At 44.7% G+C, this 24,434-nt stretch overlaps 2 protein-coding genes across 13 annotated transcripts in view, besides 1 other annotated feature; one reads left to right on the forward strand and one right to left on the reverse strand.

The window, feature by feature from the left end:
* The window catches only part of NaCP60E (Na channel protein 60E), a 30,064-nt gene extending 12,644 nt beyond the window's left edge, over positions 1-17,420 (forward strand). For 4 of the 10 annotated variants that reach the window (NM_166696.5, NM_001274243.2, NM_001202078.3 and 1 more), the window contains 24 exons: positions 24-643; positions 713-932; positions 990-1,124; positions 1,180-1,915; positions 1,971-2,185; positions 2,242-2,412; positions 2,468-2,661; positions 2,723-2,825; positions 2,888-3,016; positions 4,222-4,464; positions 4,519-6,653; positions 6,707-7,034; positions 7,096-7,196; positions 7,742-7,916; positions 7,996-8,292; positions 8,570-8,724; positions 9,419-9,552; positions 9,616-10,285; positions 10,393-10,752; positions 10,857-10,965; positions 11,024-11,205; positions 12,515-12,633; positions 13,063-13,320; positions 13,391-16,008. In NM_166696.5, coding sequence (NP_726495.3) covers positions 24-643; positions 713-932; positions 990-1,124; positions 1,180-1,915; positions 1,971-2,185; positions 2,242-2,412; positions 2,468-2,661; positions 2,723-2,825; positions 2,888-3,016; positions 4,222-4,464; positions 4,519-6,653; positions 6,707-7,034; positions 7,096-7,196; positions 7,742-7,916; positions 7,996-8,292; positions 8,570-8,724; positions 9,419-9,552; positions 9,616-10,285; positions 10,393-10,752; positions 10,857-10,965; positions 11,024-11,205; positions 12,515-12,633; positions 13,063-13,320; positions 13,391-13,887 — 8,286 coding nt within the window. In that variant the 3' untranslated portion in view covers positions 13,888-16,008. Of the gene's footprint in view, positions 1-23; positions 644-712; positions 1,125-1,179; positions 1,916-1,970; positions 2,186-2,241; positions 2,413-2,467; positions 2,662-2,722; positions 2,826-2,887; positions 4,465-4,518; positions 6,654-6,706; positions 7,035-7,095; positions 7,197-7,741; positions 9,553-9,615; positions 10,753-10,856; positions 10,966-11,023; positions 11,206-11,473; positions 11,575-12,514; positions 12,634-13,062; positions 13,321-13,390 lie in introns of all 10 variants that reach the window. The other 6 variants (NM_001259580.2, NM_001259579.3, NM_001259581.2 and 3 more) reach the window with 6 other exon arrangements.
* Positions 14,975-15,019: a mobile genetic element.
* Positions 17,248-24,018, reverse strand: pain (painless). 3 transcript variants are annotated; one of them, NM_001274247.2, is made up of 4 exons: positions 23,988-24,018; positions 20,226-20,384; positions 18,099-19,493; positions 17,248-18,031 (listed from the first exon to the last, which is right to left on the reverse strand). In NM_001274247.2, exons 3-4 carry the CDS (start codon positions 19,461-19,463, stop codon positions 17,507-17,509), a joined length of 1,890 nt encoding a protein of 629 aa, NP_001261176.1. In that variant the 5' UTR covers positions 19,464-19,493; positions 20,226-20,384; positions 23,988-24,018; the 3' UTR covers positions 17,248-17,506. The 3 variants fall into 3 exon arrangements, with proteins under 3 accessions (NP_001261176.1, NP_611979.1, NP_001261177.1); NM_138135.2 differs by having other exon boundaries at positions 18,099-20,096; positions 20,157-20,384; NM_001274248.1 differs by lacking the exons at positions 20,226-20,384; positions 23,988-24,018 and having other exon boundaries at positions 18,099-19,339.
* Between the last annotated feature and the right edge of the window lie 416 nt (positions 24,019-24,434).

Raw genomic sequence — 24,434 nt, forward strand, 5'->3', positions numbered from 1 at the left:
AGCGCGCTTTTTTCAAATTCCAGACCTTCTGTGTAGTATCTAAGCGGTTCCGGAAGAACTACATCCATCGCTTCACGGGCACCAAGAGCCTCTTCCTCTTCTACCCATGGAGCCCAGCAAGGCGCGTTTGCGTCTACATCGCCACCAACCAGTTCTTCGACTACTGCGTCATGGCCACCATTCTGTTCAACTGCATCTTCCTGGCTATGACGGAGACCGTGGAAGAGGCGGAGTACATCTTTCTGGCCATTTACTCTATCGAAATGGTCATAAAGATTATTGCCAAGGGCTTTCTGCTCAACAAGTACACGTATCTGCGAAACCCGTGGAATTGGCTGGACTTCGTGGTCATTACTAGTGGCTACGCCACCATCGGCATGGAGGTGGGCAACCTGGCGGGGCTGCGCACTTTTCGCGTGCTGCGCGCCCTCAAGACGGTGTCCATCATGCCCGGATTGAAGACGATCATCAACGCGTTGCTGCACTCCTTCCGCCAGCTGGCGGAGGTCATGACGCTGACCATCTTCTGTCTGATGGTCTTCGCGCTCTTTGCCCTCCAGGTCTACATGGGCGAGCTGCGCAATAAGTGCGTGCGCCAGGTTCCCACCGACTGGACGAACGTCTCTCACACGGACTGGCAGATGTGAGTTGTGCAAGAAGTCTGACTTTATAATCAGAAGTGCGATCTAATCGATGTTTTTCTTCGTTTTAGCTGGGTCAACGACACCGACAACTGGCTATATGACGAGGATGAACTGCCCGTGCTGTGTGGTAACTTAACTGGAGCCCGCCACTGTCCTTTCGAGTACGTGTGCCTCTGCGTAGGCGAGAATCCCAATCACGGCTACACCAACTTTGACAACTTTATGTGGTCCATGCTGACGACATTCCAGCTAATCACGCTCGACTACTGGGAGAATGTATATAACATGGTTGGTTTCTGAGGTTCCTTATGATGCGGGGGTCTAATTCAGGGACAATTCTTCAAGGTGCTGGCAACATGTGGTCCTATGAGCGTCTCCTTCTTTACGGTGGTGGTTTTCTTTGGATCGTTTTATCTAATCAATCTGATGTTGGCTGTAGTGGCGTTAAGCTACGAGGAGGAAGCGGAGATAACGAACGAGGTGAGTCCGTCAAATCTTTATCTGGTGCAATACTAAAATTTTAATGGCTCTGCAGGAACGTAAGAAGGATCTCTTGGACCACCGGGATGACTCTACTTTTAGCTTTGATCCCTCGGTGCTCAACGTAAAAAAACTAAATAAGAACAACAAAAAAAAGATCGACTCACGGAAAGGAGTCCTCTTGGCATCGTACAGCAAGAAAAAAACTAGGCGAAAAAAAACCAAAGGGGGGAAGGAAGGTGGCACCAACGGCAATGGGAACGGCAGCAACGGGGACGACAACAAATCCCATTCGGCCACCCCCAGTCCAGGACCAAGTCCCCGCCATAGCGCAACTGAACGCCCCTCGGCACTTACTATGCAAGCTCAAAAACAGTACCAGCAGATGGAGCAGCAGCATAAGCTGGCCAAATCAGGTAGTGGCGGTAGCAACAATCCAATGGCCCCCACGCCCAAGGGCCGCATCAGCTTCCAGGACTCCGGTATGGGCGTAAAGAACCCTAATATGCTTTACCCCTCGGATTACAAAGGCCAGCTCATCGCCAACAGCGGTCAGCCGAGCTCCAACTCCAGCGGCGTGAACCGCGAGTCCTCGCAGGACGACTCTGGGGTAGTGGACGATCACGAGGAACAAGATACGACGAACGATATGGGGCACGTGTCCACCGTTGAGCTTGCTCTCTCCCCACGCGAAGTACGCCTTATTAAATGTAATGGAAACATTGCCCGCATCAAGAACCACAATGTGTACGCCCTGCACCAGGAATTCTCTTCGGAGGTGGTGGTGATCGGTAAGAAATAAGTTTGGTTGGATGGACACTTTATTCTCAAATATCACCATTTCAGATGACCTACCCGACCGAAACTGTGATCGTTGCGTTCATTGGTGCACCGACTATGAAAGCTGGCTACAGTTTCAAAACTGTCTATACAAAGTAGTGAGGGATCCCCTTTTCGAGCTGGCCATCACACTTTGCATCGTGTTAAACACAGCCTTTTTGGCCATGGAACACCACGGGATGAGTGAAAGCTTCCGCAACGCCCTGGATGTGGGAAACAAAGTGAGTGTAACATTCCCGACCACCAGAATAAACCTAATTTTTTCTTGCCCTCAAAGGTCTTTACGTCAATTTTCACGTTTGAGTGCATTGTCAAGTTAATGGCTCTTTCTAAAGATTTTTTTCTTTGCGGATGGAACATTTTCGACCTTCTTATCGTTACTGCGAGCTTGCTGGATATAATATTTGAGTTGGTTGATGGCTTGAGTGTCTTGCGTGGCTTGCGATTGGTGAGAGGACATTACCTAGTTTTCAATTTCGGATTTTCATATTTCAATTTTCCAGCTAAGGGTATTAAAATTGGCTCAATCGTGGACTACAATGAAAGTGCTGCTTAGCATTATAATCTCGACGATCGGCGCTCTTGGCAACCTCACGCTCATTTTGGTCATAGTTATCTACATATTCGCTGTCATCGGCATGCAATTGTTCTCCAAAGACTATACGCCCGAGAAATTTGATCCAGATCCAGTGCCAAGGCAAGACCAAAAGCAAATCTGAGAAAGATTTTATATTAATTATATGCATACCTTTGAACAGATGGAATTTCAATGACTTCTTTCACTCATTTATGATGATCTTTCGCATTCTGTGCGGTGAATGGATCGAGCCTCTTTGGGATTGCATGCGAGCCGAAGAAGAGGTATGGCCCTACGGCTAATAACTAATAACTGAAAATTACTTAAATTTGATATTATTTTCCAGCAAGGAGCCTCCACCTGCTTTGCCATATTTCTGCCGACCCTAGTGATGGGAAACTTTATGGTGCTTAACTTGTTCTTGGCCTTGTTGCTCAACAGTTTTAACTCCGAGGAGCTCAAGTCGAAAAAAGAGGCAAGTCAAATGTTCCGAATGCTTATATTTTGATCCCAGTTTCTTAGCGTTCGTGAATGTATATGTCTATATGTCTATGTGTGTACCGGAAATGGTACTTAAACAACCTAATAACTAAATCCGAATGTCTCGAAAACCCGATGGGGGAGGGATCATCTCTCCCGTGTCATAAAACAATCCATTAAAATGGTTAAGATGATCGATTGTTTGGTCGAACTATTAATGTATGATTTGAATTTGTCTTGCACTTTATGTGGTTTTCGGTATTTGTGTGTCTCTGAGTGTAAGATCTTAGCTTTATTATGATCGCGCGATGTCACCCCCAATTGAATTTCCAGTTGAATTATACACCATACGATTTATGGCACTCCTCTGTTTCCGCAAGCAAAACCGATTATTATTTTCATGTTTTTAAAAATCCTACTAAATTTAATCGCTGTCTGTATTGTGTTACTAACTGTGCTAAATGTTCATACTCTTATTTAAGCAAAACTATAATAACCCCACTCAGCACAGGAGTCAAAGAGAATTTTACCTACACCCTTTGCTGGGTTCTTCAGTTCGGCCCCCTCCGAACACTGTTTCCACGATGTTTGTTCTGACAAAATCAGCAATCACTTAAGTCGCATTCAGCTCAGACTCAGAACAGACCTCGCTTAAGTCTTTTTGTAGGTCTACATGTAAAACAAATTTTTAAAATGCACTAAAGCGTATTCCAATTAACCGAATTTCTGTCGTCAACTCTGCACAATGCGTTTTAAATCCTAACTTGCGACACAAAAACACCTAACACTAAACACAATCTTAAACCCAATCAAAACGAAATTTAAACAATTTAAATACACTGAAAACGTTAAACAGATTTTCAAGAAGAAGGTAATTCTTTTAACTAAACTTCTTACTTTCTTTAAACTTGCTTGCCTCGTTTGCGTTAACCAATCCATATCTAAATCCAGACATACTGTATGTGTAAATACTTACGTATAGAGTAGTAAAAAGTCGATCAGGCTATATATGTACGTTGTATTTTTTATGTTGCCTGCCCTTAGTATAAGTCGTATTCAGTTTTGTATGCATTGGATCCCCAATTGTATAATATCAATATTGATGTCTATTCAAAAATAAATATGTAGCGAACTCTTTAGTTGAGTTTCACCTTTGGGCCTCGCTGTGTTCTAATGTTATGCCATCTCTGACGCAAATAGGAAGTGGGCGAGGAGTCCAAGTTGGCAAGGAGTATTGAACGAGTGCGCGACCTGATTCGTAAGAAGAGACAAGAGCGCAAGGATCGCAAGGAGAGAAAGTTTGCGGAAAAGTTCCAGCAGATCGTACTTGACGCCCAGCAGGCGCATGCTCAGACTCTCTCCCATCAGGCTGCAGTTGGTCTGGAGAGAGGTGACAAGCCCGGTGTGCTGGCCGAAACCAAGTTTCATAGATTAAGCTATCAGGTAAAGTCTTACATATGACATTTGAACAATGTAATTAGCCTATGTCTTTCTCAGGAATCTATGAATCGCCCAGTTTCTGGATCCGATTTTGGCTTTCAGATCCCCCTGCACGACGGGCTGCATACGATAGTCGATGGCCTTGAGTATGATGATACGGGAGACTTGCCAGAGCAGATCCAGCTACAGGCGCATCCACTGCCACCCACTTCGGACTCGATGCCACCTACCTATGAAAGTGCTATGATGGCCACCACTGGAGGCTCATTTTCCTCTGTCAATGGAAACGGTACCTGTCAAAACCTAACTCCGTTCGTCCAAGCAGAGCGCCGGCTGCAGCACCAAATCTCTTCGGGAGTGAGTACCCAACAGTACGATTCACGCGAGGAGGCTACCTACACAGAATCAATCGAGCTGCTGGGCCAATACAACTCAACCGATACAGACCCGTACGCTAACGATCAACGGAGCGGCTGCGGTTCCTTCAACCGAGGGGACTCACTGCAGGACAACTCATCACGGCGCTATGGAAGCGAAGAGCACGACGAGGCCTTTCTTAAGTACCAGAAGTCCCTGCTGACGCGATCGCCAAGCTACCGAAAGTCACTGGATCGCTTGTCCCAATCTAGTGGGCAGTCTCAGCGATCATTGCTCAAGTCAGAAGAGGCTGAGATGCGGCGACATTCAAGCGGCCAGTCCCTGAACTCCATGTCTATTGAACAGGATGAACTGCTGTCTCAGCAGGGCAATTTGCGAGAGGAACTGCTCAACTGCGACCAAAAGGAACTATTTCAGTTCTTGCAGGAGGAAGAGGAACTGCAAAAGGGGACCAAACTGCGACGTATCTCAAATGTCATGAGATCCCGCCGACCCTCTAGTCAGATGGGACAGCCTGAGAACGAAACTATGGTGGAGCACTCAGAGTTTGACAACATTATTCAGAGTTTTGAGAAAGAACTAGAAGAGATCAAACGATCCACCACATCGTTAGAGCGCAAACTTTCCAACCTTTCAGAGCCCTCTCCGGCGGCCGATGAAGCCACTAAAGCCATTATGGAGCATATTGCTATCATTACAGGAGCCTCCGAGCGCTCGGCCGCCGATGAGGTAGTGCTCCCCTTAAACCCGTACGACAGTTATGACCTGTCAAGCGTACCACGACGTTCTCAATCCGTCAGCGCAGCCGCTCAGCGTCAGTCCGTAAAACTGAAGCGTCGCAGCTTAGAAAAACAACGCAAGATCGATGAGGACTTTAGCATCTCAAATGAGATACGCAAAATCTGTGATCAAATCCACGCCCCCTTCGTGGCCATGGAAGCCATGGCAGTCGCAGCCACCAGCGCCAGCCAGGCGCAACCTAATCAATCACCCTTTCTCAGGCGGAAGGTCGATCCGTTCACTGTGCAGTTTGATCGCTTCAAGCGTCTTTCCCTTATTGAGCGCGTGGAGGAAGTACCCGAGGAGGAGAAGCCTATCTCGACGCTACGCATTGAGTCGGAGAAGATGCCGCGCAAGTTTCTGCATGGTCCCGACCAGCTGCGTCTGGACAGCCTCTCTCTAAAGAGCACGAACTCGTACGAAAACCTCCTGATCCAGAAGCAAAAGCTGGGCATGGCCACGCCACCCGCCGTTCCTGCTACTCCGCCTACCTCCTTAAAATCGAGCATCGAGCCACCGACACTGGCGCAAATTTCATCGCTAAAAACCACCCCGCCGCTGGCTGCTCTTACCGAGCACCAGCAGCACTTTCATGCCACAAGCATTCAAGCAGCACCCACTCCCGCCCACACTCATGCCCACTCTCAGGCGCATGCTCACTCAATGGCTGGGCAGCGGCGACGCATGGAGCATCCACAATCGACGCTAGACAAAGCCGCATCCTTCCAGTCAGCGCGCACCGAGTCGCACAGCTCGGGAGCGGCAGACGCAAGCTCAGCCCTGGCTCTGGCCATGGCCCAAAAGACTGAGCAGTCGCAGTCGACGGCGCCAGATGCCACCCAGAAGCCGTCTGCATTTACGCGACTGACCGAAAAACCATGGCATTGTTTGGTTTCCTACGTAGACGATCTCACTGTCGGTGGGAGACGTAACTCGCAGGGAGCTTACAATGATCCCATGACTTTTCCGAGCTACGGGGCCACAAAGGCCGCCAAGGTGCCTGACGACTGTTTTCCTCAGAAGTGCTACGACCAGTAAGTATTTCTTAGCGTTCCCTCATGCGCTTTCTAATTCTGACTTTTTTCAGTTTCTACTTTCGCTGCCCCTGGTTCATGAGCTGCATGGACACGCAGAGCGCCAAGCACTGGACTCGCGTGAGGACGGCTGTCTTAACGGTTGTCGATACTCCGGCCTTTGAGTGGTTTGTGTTGGTGCTGATCTTTGCGTCAAGTATCACGCTCTGCTTCGAGGACATTAACCTGGACAAGAACAAGACGCTAAAAAGAGTTCTATACTGGATTAACTTCTCCTTCTGTCTGATATTCGTCGTTGAAATGATCCTCAAGTGGCTGGCCCTCGGATTTTCCAAGTACTTTACCAGCTTCTGGACCATACTTGATTTCATCATAGTGTTTGTAAGTGTCATTAATAATAATGTTTTGGTCGGACACTTCTAACCAACTTGTTCTCGTCCAGGTATCAGTATTCTCGCTGCTTATTGAAGAGAATGAAAACCTTAAGGTCCTAAGATCGCTGCGCACATTACGAGCTTTGCGCCCGCTGAGAGCCATCTCTCGGTAAGTTGACCAATTATTGGTCTCCCGATAGGCTGCACCACAACCTTCTCAGACATACGTGCATCCGATGAAGAAAGCTATCTGCGTAGGAACTTCCGTCACTACTTCTCGTTCATTCTCTATCACTACTGATCTATTTTATCTTTTTGGGGAGGAGTTGGTCAGACCGAGCGATGCGATCCAAGCCGTGTGCAGTGTTTAATACAATCTCGTCTTCTTTATGAATTTCGAATAGAAATACGTACTCGTAGAACACGCATTGCATCGTCCTCGCCTCCGTCCTTGTCCTCGTCCCTTTAGTCTGTAGTTGAAGTATAGACCTTTCCTTTGCATCTGTAGTTTTCGTTTATTGTAGAAATAGAAAAGAAAAACATGTATATATGTTGGAAATAAGCTAGCTAAATAGTTGACTAAGCAGATAAGTTCCACTCCACCATCTATACACCATTTGACCACGACCACTTGGCACTTTCCCGGCATAGTTGAGACGACATGTGTCCATCACGTTATTGCTGCTGGCATTTCATCGATCATTTCTATTCCAGGTGGCAAGGAATGCGGATTGTAGTAAACGCTCTCATGTATGCAATACCATCAATTTTCAATGTTCTTTTGGTTTGTTTGGTTTTTTGGTTGATCTTCTCAATAATGGGTGTTCAGTTCTTTGGTGGTAAATTTTTTAAGTGCGTTAATGAGATGGGCGAGCTACTGCCGATTACTGTAAGTATTCTGGTGGATGTTCAGATGCAGCTTCACATCAATCAACACCTGAGATATTATTAATCATTTCATATTCCAGGAGGTTAACGACAAGTGGGACTGCATCGAACAGAACTACACGTGGATTAACTCTAAGATCACTTTCGACCACGTGGGGATGGGCTATTTGGCCCTTCTGCAAGTGGCGACCTTCGAGGGCTGGATGGAGGTAATGGCCGACGCAGTTGATGCTCGTGGAGTGGACCTGCAACCGCAGCGGGAAGCCAACCTATATGCGTATATTTATTTTGTTATATTTATTGTGTGCGGATCGTTCTTCACACTGAATCTATTCATTGGAGTTATTATTGATAACTTTAACATGCTTAAGAAGAAGGTAAGCCCATTGGCCTATGCTCCTGCCCGGTCAGCTTCTTTGCAACCACACTTAAATCACCTGTGCAAACGCTAACCATCTATGATCCATCTTTGATTTGAATTGCTGTATTCCGTTCGAATCGCCGTCATAATGTGTAAATTTAACCGTGTTATTGTGTTGCTATGTTGTGACGAGTTGTTCATTAAATATCTTTTGCATACTGCTTAGTGTGTTACATAACTGTGGATTGTATATATATAATTAAATGTTCATTTTATTCTCATCACTTTTATAGTATGAAGGAGGAGTGTTGGAAATGTTTCTCACCGAATCTCAAAAACACTATTACACGGCTATGAAAAAATTGGGACGAAAGAAACCACAGAAAGTTATTAAGCGACCTATAAATCATTTTTTAGCTATGTTTTATGATTTATCCAATTCGAGAAGGTAAACAAACCCGTCAATCAACCATTGATCCAACCAATCTCAATCTAAGAACAGCAAATTACGTATATATACTTATAGTTTGTACTTACTGTTAGTCTGACTCTGTCCTCTATGAACTCTTTTTGTACTTTTGTACCAACTTGTATGCTAAAGCTTAGTTGCTTAGGTTAGGCCCACAACACATCTATAGAATGTTTCTGATTTGGTGATAAAATTCATTTAAACACTTGAAAGTCCCGACATTTTTGGTCAGAACCGGTGCTTGTCTCAAGCAAGCACCGCCAAAAATGTCTCTTCTGTATTTTTAATCTGTGTATACTATATTCAAATGCATACCCCTTGAAGTTTTGTAGAGCACATTTTGCTATGATACTTAACGACTGAAATAGATTCTATTCGAAATATCAGACCCTCCACACTCTAGGCATGCTCTATCTATCGGACGAGTAGCAGTCCTTTGGCCTCAAGATCCGACCCTTTAATAGCTCGCCTTTCTATGTACAACCAGCATGAAAAACATAGTTAGCATTAGAACTAATTAACTATATGAATCTACTTATAATGGTGCTCCTCAAAATGCCTGTACATAATCCCCGTCTTTCTGAATTTTTTTAAGCACCGCGAGTTCGGCTAGACCGATGTTTAATTGTGTCAAACAAAAATGTAATTAATTATCCACTTTTGTGATGTGCAGGTTCGAGATCGCGATCTTTGTACTGATTTTTCTAAATATGCTTACAATGGGCATCGAGCACTACGATCAGCCTCATGCAGTCTTCTTCATTCTGGAAGTGAGCAACGCCTTTTTCACCACAGTATTTGGTCTAGGTAAGTCGCTGAAATAATTTGCTGCTTATATATTGAAGTGTTTAAATGATCTCCTTTCCGCAGAAGCCATTGTGAAAATTGTCGGTCTGCGCTACCACTACTTCACAGTGCCATGGAACGTGTTCGACTTCCTTCTGGTGCTGGCCTCTATCTTCGGGATTCTGATGGAAGACATCATGATAGACCTGCCCATTAGTCCGACGTTACTTCGGGTGGTCCGCGTCTTCCGCATTGGGCGTATATTGCGGTTGATCAAGGCCGCCAAGGGGATCAGAAAGTTGCTATTCGCTCTCGTAGTGTCCCTGCCCGCCCTATTTAACATCGGAGCTCTGCTAGGACTGATCACCTTTATCTACGCAATTCTGGGCATGTCGCTGTTCGGAAATGTCAAGCTCCAAGGTGCTCTCGATGACATGGTGAACTTCCAGACCTTCGGGCGCAGCATGCAGTTACTGTTCCGGTTGATGACCTCAGCCGGGTGGAATGACGTACTTGAGTCCCTGATGATACAGCCGCCCGACTGCGACCCATTTATCCATGGGCACACGAACGGAAACTGCGGTCACCCGCTTCTAGCCATTACCTACTTTACGAGCTTTATCATCATCAGCTATATGATTGTGATCAACATGTACATTGCCATTATCCTGGAAAACTTCAATCAGGCGCACCAGGAAGAGGAGATCGGCATCGTCGAGGACGATCTGGAAATGTTTTATATTCGCTGGTCAAAGTATGTGTTTTCTTCTGACAGTAGGCCTAGCCGTAGGATCTCGCCAAAAGCTGCCAGGCAAACAATTCAAAGAACACTGCTGACTATTCCATCTGATTTACTTGCAGATACGATCCACATGCCACCCAATTTATACACTTCTCGCAACTGTCCGATTTTATTGCCTCTCTCGATCCACCATTGGGCATCTCGAAGCCCAATAATGTCGCTTTAGTGTCATTTAATCTACCCATTTCTAAGGGTAATAAAATACACTGTCTCGACATTTTGCACGCGCTCGTTAAGCACGTGCTAGGTCATGTCGAGGAGACCGATAACTTCAAACAGTTGCAGGAACAAATGGATGTCAAGTTCAAGAAACAGTTTCCAACGCGCAAAGAATTGGAAATTGTTTCGTCGACGCGGATCTGGAAGCGCCAGGAAAAGGCGGCCAAGACCATTCAAACGGGCTGGAAGGAATATTTGCGGTACTACATTTACCACAACAGCCCCATTATCTCACTCTAGCATTCTCCGGCGAACTTTCTATCTGATATTTGGGAGTTACTAATCCTATTGTGTCTCTTCACAGGCGCAAGCGGGAAAAGGAACGCTCCAATTCTGGGGACAGCGCCACTCAAACCTCCAGCCCTGGTGGATGGCAATCAAAACTTTCTGCCCTAAATTTCTTCCACCTTCAGGTGAGTACATAGATATAGTGTAGACCTTATGAATATGCTCAAATTTGATTTTCCGCAGGTGAGTCGTCGAGGCACTGCCTGCTCCAGTCGAGCCTCGTCTCGAAAATCGTCGCGTGCCTCGGATGCATCCGATCTTAGCGAACTAGCTGGGCCTTGGTTGAACCTGCCTCTGATGCTCGTCTCAGGTGCCGACGAAGTAGTCAAGGATATAAAACAGCAAAACGACGAGCTGGGCAAACGGTAGTTATCCAGCAGCACCCATTCCTCTTACTCAAAACAACCACACCGACTCATTACACACACTCCAATAACACACATACTGACACGTAGCCATTCCATGTATGTTTATGTTTCATGGCTGCGATGAATTTGAAATGCAATTTTTAGACGAAAACGAAAGGCTTTCCATGCTCATGCCACATGCAACAAGAACATAACCGTCGATCTGCATCGATAAATTAACGTTTTGTGTGTCTACAGTGTATATGAACTTAAGCCCTATTTCTAGCAAATCCTCTTGTATCTCCCTAAACTATGAGTCCCTGCTCGCAGACATGGTCACTGCCGTTCTCAGAAGTGGCTCGCAGCCTAGTGGCTTGAATTATCTAGGTAAAGGCAATCTCCCAGTCATCAGCTGCTTAGCTTAGCTGGCATTCTATAACCTACTACTTACGTACAATCTTAAATCTTACAACAGACAACTTCAATAGCAGTATTAAAACAAAAGCAACAAGCAATCTTACCAACTACGTTTTAAGTTCTCGACTATAACTCATCCACAATCCTTGTATATTCAGATAGATTAAGTATATGTATTAACAGTACCAACTATCCAGTACTCGAATCATTCGTCCTTTATACCTACTCTATTTAGTATATCCATCCAAACTCGACCCTCAACTCGATTCAGCTCATTTCTGCGAACGAAAGCAGTCTGTCAAAAACTCATTTGCAGTCAGAAGCTCCCTACAGCAACTCTTTTCAACTATTAGTCGACAATTATCAAAACAAGACTCACAGTAATTTCAGCTTTAAAATAAATCAAAAATGTCTATAACAATAATATTAATATCATTTGTAAGTAGCGGCATTTCCTTGGAATCCAATCCGTAAATCCACCCATTCCGACCTTACTTGTCTCGCCAAAATTAATTTGCGATGAACACGTGAATGCGCCATTTGATTTAGCTTTGATTGGTTGCTTGCCCTTATATAGATCGTTAAGATAGTTTGGCTATCTATAAGTATTCTCATTTAGTTTAAATGTAGCTTAACAAACATGCCACGAGGTAATTGGAACTCTAAGACAAAATCACATACCAAATAGATTTCATCGCCATTGATAATGATGTACAGCTTTTTTAGCGTTGAAAGCTTTCCCTATTTCTTTTGTTATTTCGTCAAAAAATTGCAGCTATCGTTGAAACGAAACAATCCTCGACTTTTATATGTGAACTGACCTAAACCTAACATTCTACATCCAGATAAATGAAATTTATGCTTATGATTGTTACTGTTATTCCAACTACTAAACTATTACTATTATTAGCGGTAGCATTTTTGTGGAAGCGCCTAGAGCAAGTCGTCGCCGAAGCTTTTATAATTTCTTTTTGCGTCATCAGGATGCTGTCGATGACAGCTTAACCTCACCTTCAGTACATAGAAAAAGTAATTATTGACAAGTGCCTATTCACCCACCCACTTTCCATTCGACCTAACAACCCACCACCAACAACCATCACTTATTAGACTATTCACGACTCTTGCGCTATTTGTATATAATCCTGTACAAAGGCACCGCCCGAAAGGCCTGCACCTCGAACCACATCTGCACCACTCTCTGAATCTCAGTTAGTATCAACCTCACTCTTGTGGCTTATCTCCATCCAGATGCATTCCATCGAAAACAGTATTTTGCATTTCTAGTTATAAGCTTATGTTCTTGAGTCATCAACTGTTACTCTCTGCGATCTCTTTATATCTATATCTATATTTATTCGTCTATCTGACCTACCTGTCTGTCCACACAACCTTCGTACTTGTGCGTTGTGCCACCACGATTGCCTGACACTAATGCGTACATTTCACCCACGACAGCCGCAATGAACAACACGACCAACACCACCTCAAACTCCGCCTCCACCTCCGGCACGGCCTCCTCCACCGCCACCGCCCCAGCCACTGGGTGTGGCCCAGCAGCCACCTCCGCCTCCGACAGCGACCGACACCAGGCGGTGGGGGGTGGGTCGGCTCCATCACGTAAGCGCGCCTCTAGTTTCATTCGCAAGAAACCGCCCCTAGAAAGAGGTTTGTCAGCACAAAGCGCTTTAAGAGTAAACAAGAACGCTTTTGTCTGTATGTGTGAATTGTACTTTCTATCTTTCGACCGATCAGCCCACTAAAGTCCCCGTTTGCCCCCTTTCAGCTGAGGCGTCAGCCCCCGAGGTGATCGTCACCAGGCCGTCGCCAGAGCAACAGACGCATCCGCACTCGCTGAGCCTGCGTCCGGACAACGCAACTCTGGTCCACGTACTGGTACACCGCGAGAGCGAAGAGTATAAGGAGGAGGATGAGAGCAGCCCGTCCGTGAGCGGCAACGGAAATGGTTTTGGTGTCGGCCTGGACATGCTTAGCAAGCAGCCGCCGCCTCAGATACGCATCACAACGGGCTCGGTAGAGAGCTCAATGGACACGTGCGCGATGCCCACAGTTCAGATCATGGTGGACAGTCCGAAGGACCCGCCACGAGGCGATTTCAGCTCAGCACCGATTGATGATGTGGGTGCGCCAATCGATGTGAATGTCCAGGGCGATACTTCGCAGGTGTTTTACGACTATAATCCTGAGAAAGCCACCGATGACCAAGGGAATGGACAGGACGAGACAGCGCAGTTCGAATCACTTCCAGACAGACAGAGATGACCTCCGGTCAACACTCCTCTGCGGGATTCGGAGAAACGCTCCAGCCGTGGCAGCCGCAGTAGTAGCAGCAGCACCAGCAGCATCAGGAGCTGCTCGTCCTCATCATCGTCGTCGGCGGCATCGGCAGCCGCACCCTCGGCGCGGCGTACAAGCTGACAACCTTCGGTCTGAGTGCGTATTCCTTGCCGATTCCTGAGTGCATTTGTGTCAGAACTCGTAGTTTCTTAGGCTTAGGCATGGGGCCCGCCTCTTTGTTATCATAGTCGATAACCTATATAGTTATATATTAATCGCTTTATACGATATACATATATACACATATACAGATACGAAGCTATTCAAATTTATACATGCAATATCAGTTTAAGGACGAAATCAATATTAACTATGTTAACAAGAACGTGCATTAAACCGTTGTAGTACTCGAATCTAATCAAAAATCCGAATGAGTCGGAATCGCCATCATCATGGTTAATGTCACAATCAGAATTGAGGAAGAGCAAATTTGTCGGTAGTTTACTGCCCGATTTAGTTGTAGTCAGAATGCCTGACCCACAAGTGAGGCAATGAAGGCAAGGCACGGCCTTCTATTCTCCTGCCGTGGGCCAACTTTCTGCCACATTTTCGAAGGTTGTTTTTGAACTATACAATACGTAGAGGTTTGCATCACATGCATACATTACATGTGTAACTAACTATCGCGGTTAGATCTAGGCTCATAACTGTAGTGTTTGTTTCGTAATTATCGACTTGCATATACGGAAGGTATATGTGAATAGTATCTAAATACATTTTGTACATATGCCAAAGGAAGTATTTTAAATTAATGAGCTAATACTATAGTTACAGACTATGACGTTAGTTAGATACAATTTATTGAAGTAATTATAAAGGTTTTTCGTTACGATAGCGCAAAGATTGCCGATTACAAATGCGATTACGATAGCGAATATTATCCATTACCGATTGTTCGAAGTACAAAAGCGAAGTATTAGTAGATTTGATTATTATTATATTGTATTGTACATATCTTATGGCTCCTCCCTCATCCACATCTCCCTTTCTCGTGTGCATCCAACGGTAATAACAAAGACGTTAAAATACGAAGATGCGTAGCGCCATACCATTTTTTTTTTTTTTTTTTGCATCCCCAATGCATGGCCGATACGCATCTTAGAGATTATATTGGTCTTTGGTAATAACTAAGCCAAAAACAATGTCAAGTGATTTTGTACTCAACGCACTTACATATTTATATCAATCCTAATCCCAGTCGGGATTAACACACTACACTGCACTCTTATCGAGACCCAAATTAATCCGTAATCAATCAGCAGTCCACATAAGTACCAGTCAGAAGAAGTTTACGAAGATGAAGTTTTTAAGTTTATTTTCGATAAGTACAGTCGAAAATAGCAAATCAAAAGCAGGACGTAACAATTTTGGTCTCCTATACAATGAACAACCAACAAGCTTCCACATGAACTCTATTTTAGCAAAATAATTTACAATTTACACTCACTTTATTGTACGACTAAGAATGGTTAGGACGGGCCAAGTTTCCAAGAAACTCGCCTTGTTTTGTTACTTTTTAAGTGTTGTTCTCTCTTTTAAGTCTCCATTGTGATCGCATTAAGTTAAAACATCGAACAGGAAAAAAGTTAAGAAGTGAATAACGTACACTCCGAGTGGGAAAATATTAACAAATCCCGAATAACTTATGCACCCCCGCGCCATTCAGGGCACTTTGCTACTCTAACTCTACTTTCATAACTTAACAACAGACAATCAGACAGCGATTGATAGTAAGTTGAAATTCTATGGTACCAACTAAAACGTTTTTTCCAGAAACAAACAACCAAATGAACACACAACAACTTAATTGTGATTTTAACTGCAATTTTTACACAGAAAATACAAAAAATAAGGTCATAATTTTAATTAGAATTGTTAACAAGGAAACAAAACCAAAAACAGACAGAAACCAAACACTCGTCAATTAAGTGATATTTAATATTGGTACGTACTCGTATTCGATTGTACATAAACGAAAAACGATTATGATAATGGTAACGAAATAGCAATAGAACCTGATTCCAACCACAAAAAAACTAAAAGCTCAAAAAAAAAGAGAAATGCTTTTATTTTAGTTTTCTTCAACAGAAATCGATTAACCAGATTACAGAGCGAGGCGAGACCAGTCGGAGCGATGCTATGATGTGGGATGTTTAATTTAGTCATAGAGTATAACGACAATAAAAAAAATGATGCATATTCAATTATAGAGACGCAAGTTCGAGTCATCGTTACCGAAACCAATACTCAAAATAACAGCAGGCAGGCCACTCACACAGAATCTGGGAATACAAGGACAAACTTAACTCTTAGATAATCGTAATCGCAGTAGATGAGGCTTTGGTCCCACTCAAGTCAGTCAAGTCGATAGCAGTACGAAGCAAGCGAACCTGAATTGGAGGCGAAGACAGAACCGAATCCTATGCATTTAGAGCTCACGCAACACAGACAAGACATTAAGACAATCTCCCGGACTTGGGAGAGATAGGTGGATGCAGGATGCAGGAAGTAAAACCACATGAAGTACACAAATATACACCTATAGTTAGCAATACGGCTGGTTTAATTAGGCATGCCTTACAGAATACACGATTTTATTTATATATATACATTGTTGAGATTAAAGTATATACGAAAGATAGGAGTTAATGTTTCATCGGCCACGCTACTAGAAGCAGAATAAGTCGCATAACACCACTTAAACCGAATAACAAGTCGTACAATTGTCCAAAACGCTCCAAGAACTAAGTCAATTATTTTGATTTGCCGCTTTAAAGGTCCTAGTCCTAGTCCTCTAACAATAACAATAACAGCCACAGCTAATCAAGAGCGTTATCAAGTCGAGTAACCAAACTAAGGCCCAGTAGTAATTTGTATTCTAGCTTAGCTTAATCGATGCATGCGCTTCACTCACTCCATAAAACGGCCTGAAGCTTTTTACTCCTTGCTGTCGGAAATCATAAAAAACAAATAATTAGGCTGAAAATTGTTAACAAATTATGACCGCACAGCTTGCATAAGTTTCCAGTCGGTTTTCCATTGCCATTGATTGCCTCGTTAGCTCTTTACGCCCGTGTAATTCGATTTGGTCCGCTACGCTCAGTTCAGCTCTGGCTTAAACAAAGGAATTATTACAGACAAGGAAGACAAAAAAGTTAAAGATTAAGAGCTCATTAACCATAATATGTGACTAACACACATTTTGAACCGAATCATATCAAATCAAAATAAAAGATGGTTAAGTAAAGCGAATAACTAAATGAAAACTCTAAAAAGCGTACATCTAACATTTGAAATTAAATATTTACTCGGGTACAAATAGTACAGTAATGATATTCGTTTATACAATATTTACTGTCTATATAACCATTATATACTACTTACTTACTGACAATTATTAAGGGTTTTGTTCAATTTCATTACTCGTATGTTAATAAAAACAATTTCCGACTAACTCGGCTCTTTAAACTGAATGTTAAATGCAAATCGTTCTAAAAGGTTGATTAGTCTCATAAATACTAAAGCTACCAAAATACATTCTCCATCACTTCCGGTCCTGGACCAGCTGTATTAATTGCTCCAGCTTGTACTCGATCAGCTTCAGTCGACTGTCGTTGATCTGTTCCTGTTTCCGCCTCTGCTCCGCCGCGTTCTTCTGATCGATTACCTCGAGGGCCCGTTTGACCACCCGGCCGCTCATCTGGGAGCACTTTCCGGTGAGCAGGGAACAGCAGCAGGGCAGAAGTCTAAGCGGTGGATCCAACAGCTTCTTCTGGGGCACTGCAGCACTCAGGGGCAATTGCTGAAAGCTAGCCTTCTTAAGGGTCCTCATTTCGAAGGGATCGCTCATTGGAATAAGCACTTTGTTTCCATCGTTCGGCAGCACGGAAATCTGACGCAGACTTAAGTAGTTCGGGTAGATGTTCATCAAACGTTGGCAGATGCTGCGGAAGAGATGGTTGCCCAACAAAAACCCAGCGCGTCCGTGGCCAGTGAGAACCTGCTCGTACCGACTAAGGACGTTGGTTCTGCAAATGGCTCCGTTCAGTTCCGCCTGAGCCTTAATAACCTAGATAATGAATAACGCCGGAAATGGGATTAGCGAAGGGAAATAATACGAATGGCGATAGACCTACTTGGGTGTCGCTCACTGCAAGACCGTTCAAAAGGTTGAACAGCACTATCGTCATAAAGATCACGAAGAGCAGGAAAATCAGGTAGGTGTAGATGCTGGTAAACTGGATGCTTCCGGCGTCAAACTCGCCTGTCAGCATCACAATGGTCTTGATCACGGCCTCGATAGGCTTGGTAAATGTGTTGAAGCCCTGTTCCTCGTCCTTCCCCTCCTTCTTCCCCAGAGGTGGACATGGCGTAGCGCTTTTAGACTGGTCTTCCTCCACTGACTTGCCGAAGAGGATATAGAAACACAGGCTGAAGGTGAGCACGAAGATCGAGTAGAGGGTAAAGCTCTTTAAGAAGCTGTTTGACACCTCTCGCAGCATCAGCATGTGCGTCGAAATTGAGAGCACTGGCAGGGAGCCCACTAGTAAACAAAACTCCATGGAGACGAGTAGGATGGTAAATACGGCTAAGACGCGCTGCGTCTCCTTGTCGAAGCTGGATTCCATGCAGGTAAAGATAGATAGTGTAATAAGAGCCACCTCCATAATATTCGTTATAGACCAAAAGTACCGAACTGGAGACATTATCCACTGGATGCACTCCCGTAATATAAGGTAGCTGATTCCCAGCCAGGAAAGCAATCCGAAAAATGCAGTAAGAGCCCTTTGATCGCTTTCGTGGAACTTGAGGAGCGTGTAGGTAATTATGGAGGCGGTAAAAAGCGAGTATATCAGGAAGTTCAGGTAGAATATCACGGAAAGTCGGTGCCACTTGAGGAATAGAAAGCTCGAGATCAGCGGGTGCTGGAGCAGGTGGCGCATCTCCTTCGACTCGGCGATGAATGCGATCGGGGCCATTTCGTCTTGCAGCTGGTTGAGTCCGGAGTCTCTCTCCTGGCGCATTAGGTTCTTATAATCGATGATGATCTCAAAGTTCTGGTCACCAGGCCTCTCTCCGTTTGTGGTGATACACGAGTCGAAGTGCTCTTCGAGAACCTCGGGTGGCATGTCCTTGATGGGTAGTGTGCCAAATGCGCTCTTAGAACCAATGTAGGCACCGTTCTTCAGGAGTTTTTGCATCGCACTCGTGTTGCGGTACTTAACAGCGAAGAACAGAGGCACCAGGCGTCCGGAATCAGCTTCGTTGATGTCTACGCGATCGCTGTTAATGAGCAATTCAAAGCAGCGCTGGTGGCTGGAGCCATCATACGGTGGCTCATCCAGACGGCCGATTACTGCATTTAGTAGCTTGGAGTCTGGAGTAAGTCGCAGGTTTGGCTCCTTAAGCAGTCGCTCCAACGCCTGCCAGTTACCGTATATCACGGCCGTCTCTACGAGATTGGCCTCGTTGGCCCTGCCTGGTCTCGAGTTGATATCCATGCCAGTGGACAAAATGACATCGAAGGCTCGCTGCCTGCCCCTCTTGATGCTCTCCTGCAGCAGTCCGAAGTATTCCTCCTGGTGGGCATTTAGTTGGTTATCCGCTCCGCCTTTGAGATTCTGCAAGTACTCAGCGAACTGCTGCTCAAACAGTGTTTCGTCCCCGTCCCGTAGAGTCCTTTGAAGAGTTTGGATGTCAATCTCCGGCCCGGTATGACGCTCTTCCGGCAGCTTAAGCTCCGGAAATTGCGCCTGCAGCAGTCTGCGCACCTCCCCGTTTCGGTAACTATCGATATCCAGCTCCGGATGGTCCAGAAAGAGCTGAATCAGTTCCTTCTTCCCAGCCTTCACCTTGCTCTTTCTCAGCACATGGTGCAAGGGTGTGAACTCGCCCTGGTCTACGATATTCGGCGAGGCGCCGTAGTCCAGCAAGAGTTGCATGCAGGAGTACACGTCTGGGGCATTTTCATCCGTGAGATTCTTGGCAAGTGAGTTAAGTGGAGTAAGCTGCCCATATTTTCTATCAACCTGGACTTTGTTTCCGGGGCGGTACTTAAGGAGAGCCGCCAGGTTTCCTGGATCCCTAGAGTCAGCCGCATAGCTGATTGCGGCCTTGTCCAGCTTCTTGTTGATCTGTGAAGATGAACTGTGGTTAGATGGTGTCCGACCTCTACTCCTTGTTGCTCTACTCACGTAGTTCACCTGGCTGCCGTGGTCGATGCAGGCTTCAATGAAGTCACGACAACCTGGTGTTGAGAGTGCCTTCTCGTAGATACTGGTATGGCGGTCGTCTTGTAGATCGGCCAGGGCACCGCTGTCCAGGGCAGCAACGAACTGTCGGATGTCCTGCTTGGCCAAAGCTCCAGCTAGCTGGGCCTGCGGATCAATGAAGCCGCAGTTGTTAAAGTCCATTGGTTTGGTCTGCAAAGAAAGAGCAGCCACGGATCGGATGAGCAATGTCTATGTGGGCTGGACTTCAGGTAATTCGCGTCGAATGAGTAACGTAAGCTGAAAATGAAGCAAGAACCCGCATTGCTCACTCAGGCCACTTTGTGACCCCACTAGACCTTAGGGCCTTGGAAGTCAAAAACAATAGGTTGGAATTGGAAGCTCTCGAAAAACGGCATTTGACATCGCTTCATGCTACGATGGTTTTCACATGGAGTGGACATGAGGCTGGAACGGAGCGAGAGAAAAAAGCTGCCCTACAGGTTTCTTCACAGCCAAATCTCCGTTTTGGGGGCAATTAAAGAAAGCGTCTTAAGTGGTTTCTGTGGTACCGAATTCGGTCTTAATTTGCTCCTCCGTGTAGTTATTAAATTATTACAATCCATGCGAAGACAAGACAAGGTCGGCGGTGGACGTGGGTACTGGAGCCCCCAGTACCAGCAGTGGCGGCGGTCGGAGTGATCCACTAAATTTGAATCAGGTTTGGTGCGGGTATCAACGTCTAACGATCATAAAGAATAATCATAAAATAATCGACACATCAGTATCAATTAGCAATCAATTTGTTGCGCTTTACGCTTTGATAACTCTTCTAGATGGGGCTCGAATGGAGCCTGGGGGCGACTCAGGCAATGGGGGCGCCGAAATTGTGAGATTTATAGGCGGCTTTGTTCGTAAATTTCAAGGCGGCTTCTTCTGGGGGATTCTCGTTTCCACAGTGATACTGACCGCTGTGATACTTGAAATGTGTGAGAAATCTGCTAATCACACTCAAGACCTGGCTAATTTGAATACGCCACTTCTGATTATTTATCAACAGCCGAAGAATTGGTATTCAGGAAACATATACCCGACCCATCCGTTGAAAACGGCTAATCAGTCCAAGTTTTTTGGCTTGGCAAAAAATTGGGTTTTGTAAATGACCCCCCCCAGGTGGGAAGGTCGGCCTGATAAGATAAACAGAATCGCACAATCATCTTCTCTAATTGGCTTACTGTTTGGCCCCTCTGTTTGTGTTGCGTATTTGGCCACTAGGCTATTTGTAAAACCAATTGACAAACAACTTTATTGTTTGCCCTGCTCAGGCCCAAAGTCTTAGGCGACAGTTGACAGAATGGCGTAATCAAACTTAGCAGAACCGCCATTCAGAAAGAGCCGAGTGAACCGGGGGACCGATGTCCCCGGGATGTGGAATGCACTTAGAGACTGCCAAAAGAAAACCCGTCGATCAGGTTTGCACAGGAAAAACAACAAGCAAGCAAAGACTAACATTTAACGGAAGAAGTGCACAGCTCTTAGCAAAAATGTTAAAATGGTATAAATGAAAAATACCATATTGGGTTCATACAACTCAATATATAACTCAATACAACACAATAGAATAGAGAAGTTACAGAGCTTCAGCTTACAATTGACATGCCAGTCAAATATTAGTCGAGAATATATTCTGATTTTCACAAGAGGGTAGATAAACTTCGGCTCGCCGATAACATTCTTTCTCGCTTTCTCTTCTGCCTGTCACTTAATCCAAATTAAACCCAACAAGAGGGGATCGGAGGGATAGTCTGGAAAATGTCGGAAAGAAGGGAGTTCGCGACACCGACAGCTGGATATGCAACAGCGCAGATAATTATAGTCGCTTCGGATTCAAACAAATATCTGAGGAATATTAAAATCGCGTGTTCCTTGTTTATCATGTTGTATACGTACGTGCCAGAACGAATGGAGTGCCAACATTTCGGCTATATAGTGACCTTATAGATTTTCATGGAGTGGGCGATTTTGAAATACAATAAACTAATTTACTTGTCCATAAAGTCCGTTTATTGGCAACGAAAGACTTTGTTCGCTAAATTTAATGCTCTCTCTGCACTTAATGAATAACAGACGATCGTTCGGCTGTGTTTACACTTGAATTGGAGGCTGGAAAAACAAGGGAAATAGCCAGAAACACAAATTCTTTGAAAATGCTTAGGAGTGGCAGAAAAACAGCGATCGTGATTGGGGACAACAGTCCACAACTGAAGTTTTTTTTTGTGTAATCAACTTTGCAAAGCTCAGCCCGAAATTGTCATCGTAAAAAAGTCATAATTAAGATGGATGCGTGCGGAGATGGGTCTGCAGATGTGGATATAGATGTGGATGGGGGCTGACTTCATGGTGAAGTGAGCTTGTGAAGCATCCGCGAAAAAACAACAGCGCCAGAATTTAGTTGTATTCGGAAAAAATGTTTAAGCGAACAGCCCACAGACACATGAGCAATAGCGAAAACACGAAAGTGGATACCCCTGCCACATGGAGATCAGTGCTCTATATACCCACTGTGCACTTCATAAACAATTGACTGGCCCACATCGTGTGCACAACAAAAGATTTGGGAGGGGTGTCCGGAGTGGGGAGACAGAGTCTCCGCTCCGCACGATTCAGTAATTTCAAATAATTTAATTAAACACACTCGGACGTACGTAGTACATGTGTGAGATCAACTCAGAAACACACACGAAAGCTAATTCGTGTGCTAGATGGACGGATTCCTGAACCGAAGGAATCACCACCTACCAATCGGTCCAAGCAACTCAAGCCCCTCTGCGCCCACGCCCCTGTGTCCCACGAACAGTAGAAAACGAATACAAAAATTAGATGGGCGGAGCCAAATCAGCGAGCGAATGAATTCAGCCGCACGGTTTTTGCAGTCGTAAGTAGGCTGGAGCGCGGGCTCCAGAGGAGGGTCCTAACATGCCGCATAACGCCTAATCGATGGATTACTTAATTGTAATTGGCAATAAAAAACGCATATTAAGCGCTTCTGGAGGGGAACGGAAGCCCTGTACGCCTAAATTCGATGCAAATGTCTGTGCTTGGGGGAAACTGTCGCCAACCCAGTTCCGAGTTGGGTAAACATGGGCCTCTATCGGCTCGTCTTACACGACATTTTCTAAACTCGCCGGGTCAGCAATAAAACTATACGTTTAATTCGTATTTGGGAATGGTATCACAATCCGAGCACTTCACAGAAAAGTGGACACGGCGGGAGTTGCCTTTTAGGGCATATTCATTATCTGCCCACCAGGCATTTTAAAATAGTTTTTTTAAAAACTTCGATGACGTCACAGGTCGCATATATGTAGATTTCAAATTAATCATTTGTCAAATGCAATTCAATCAATTTATTAGCTGTTCTGGCGTCATTAAAACAAAGCTTTTTTTTAAATTTTTTTTCGATTGCGCCGTGGGCGCCGTTTTCTGCAGTTTCTTAACCTTGCTTCGTTAAATGTTTTAAAACTTGTTTTCACTGCTTATGTTTTTGTTGTGTGGGTTGATGTCGAGATCACTTTGCAACTGCGGTTTCAGATCTGCATTACACATGATTCATTCGCAGTAACTAATAAAACGTCTTAACTTCCCCGCGAGTCATCGTCTTTAAGTAAAGGTTTGGCGCAACCCCGGTCTTATTTGCATAGTGAATGAGATGACTCATTGACCCATTGAGATCTTCCTCGGGCTTTCAAAAACTGTTTTCAAAACACTTCTCAGCGCCGAAGCAAATAACGCATGACACTAATGCGCGATCACTACCTTCCTCGTTAATATCCAGACAACGACTAATCTGATCCGTGAAAGCGACCGCAGTGGCGGGCACTTTACAGAAATTTAAATTTAACAGAAAGCTAACAGGGGCCACACAGAGCCTGCATATCGATCGATAACTCTTTTGTCTCGTGAGCTTAGAATTTGAATGGCAGATATATGGGCACACTTGTGGAGACTCTCCGGGCGCATTAAAAAATAATGGTAAATTTTTCGCAGTTAAATGTGTGCCGAATAGCCAACTAATAACAAACGGCTACAAGTGATTTAAGATACTAAATATTCTATTCATTCCACTACATCTGTCGGCAATGGAACATCATCCTTAATTTGGTACAAAACCGATTCAGATCTGTAGAGTTTGGGACTCGAGTTGGATTCCTCGTCTCATCTGTATTTTTACAAATTTGTATAACTTCAAGATAGTGCTAATAA

The sequence above is a fragment of the Drosophila melanogaster genome, chromosome 2R (assembly GCF_000001215.4).
Source record: "Drosophila melanogaster chromosome 2R".
In the NCBI taxonomy this organism is placed as follows: Eukaryota; Metazoa; Arthropoda; class Insecta; order Diptera; family Drosophilidae; genus Drosophila; species Drosophila melanogaster.

Bases quoted from the DNA above. Each gene is read 5' to 3' on its own strand.
- pain (NM_138135.2), bottom strand. From the start codon at position 20,375: ATGGACTTTAACAACTGCGGCTTCATTGATCCGCAGGCCCAGCTAGCT. The intron at 20,097-20,156 runs GTGAGTAGAGCA...TCATCTTCACAG, and splicing joins ACGGCAGCCAGGTGAACTAC to ATCAACAAGAAGCTGGACAA. The intron at 18,032-18,098 runs GTAGGTCTATCG...TTCATTATCTAG, and splicing joins TTGCAGTGAGCGACACCCAA to GTTATTAAGGCTCAGGCGGA.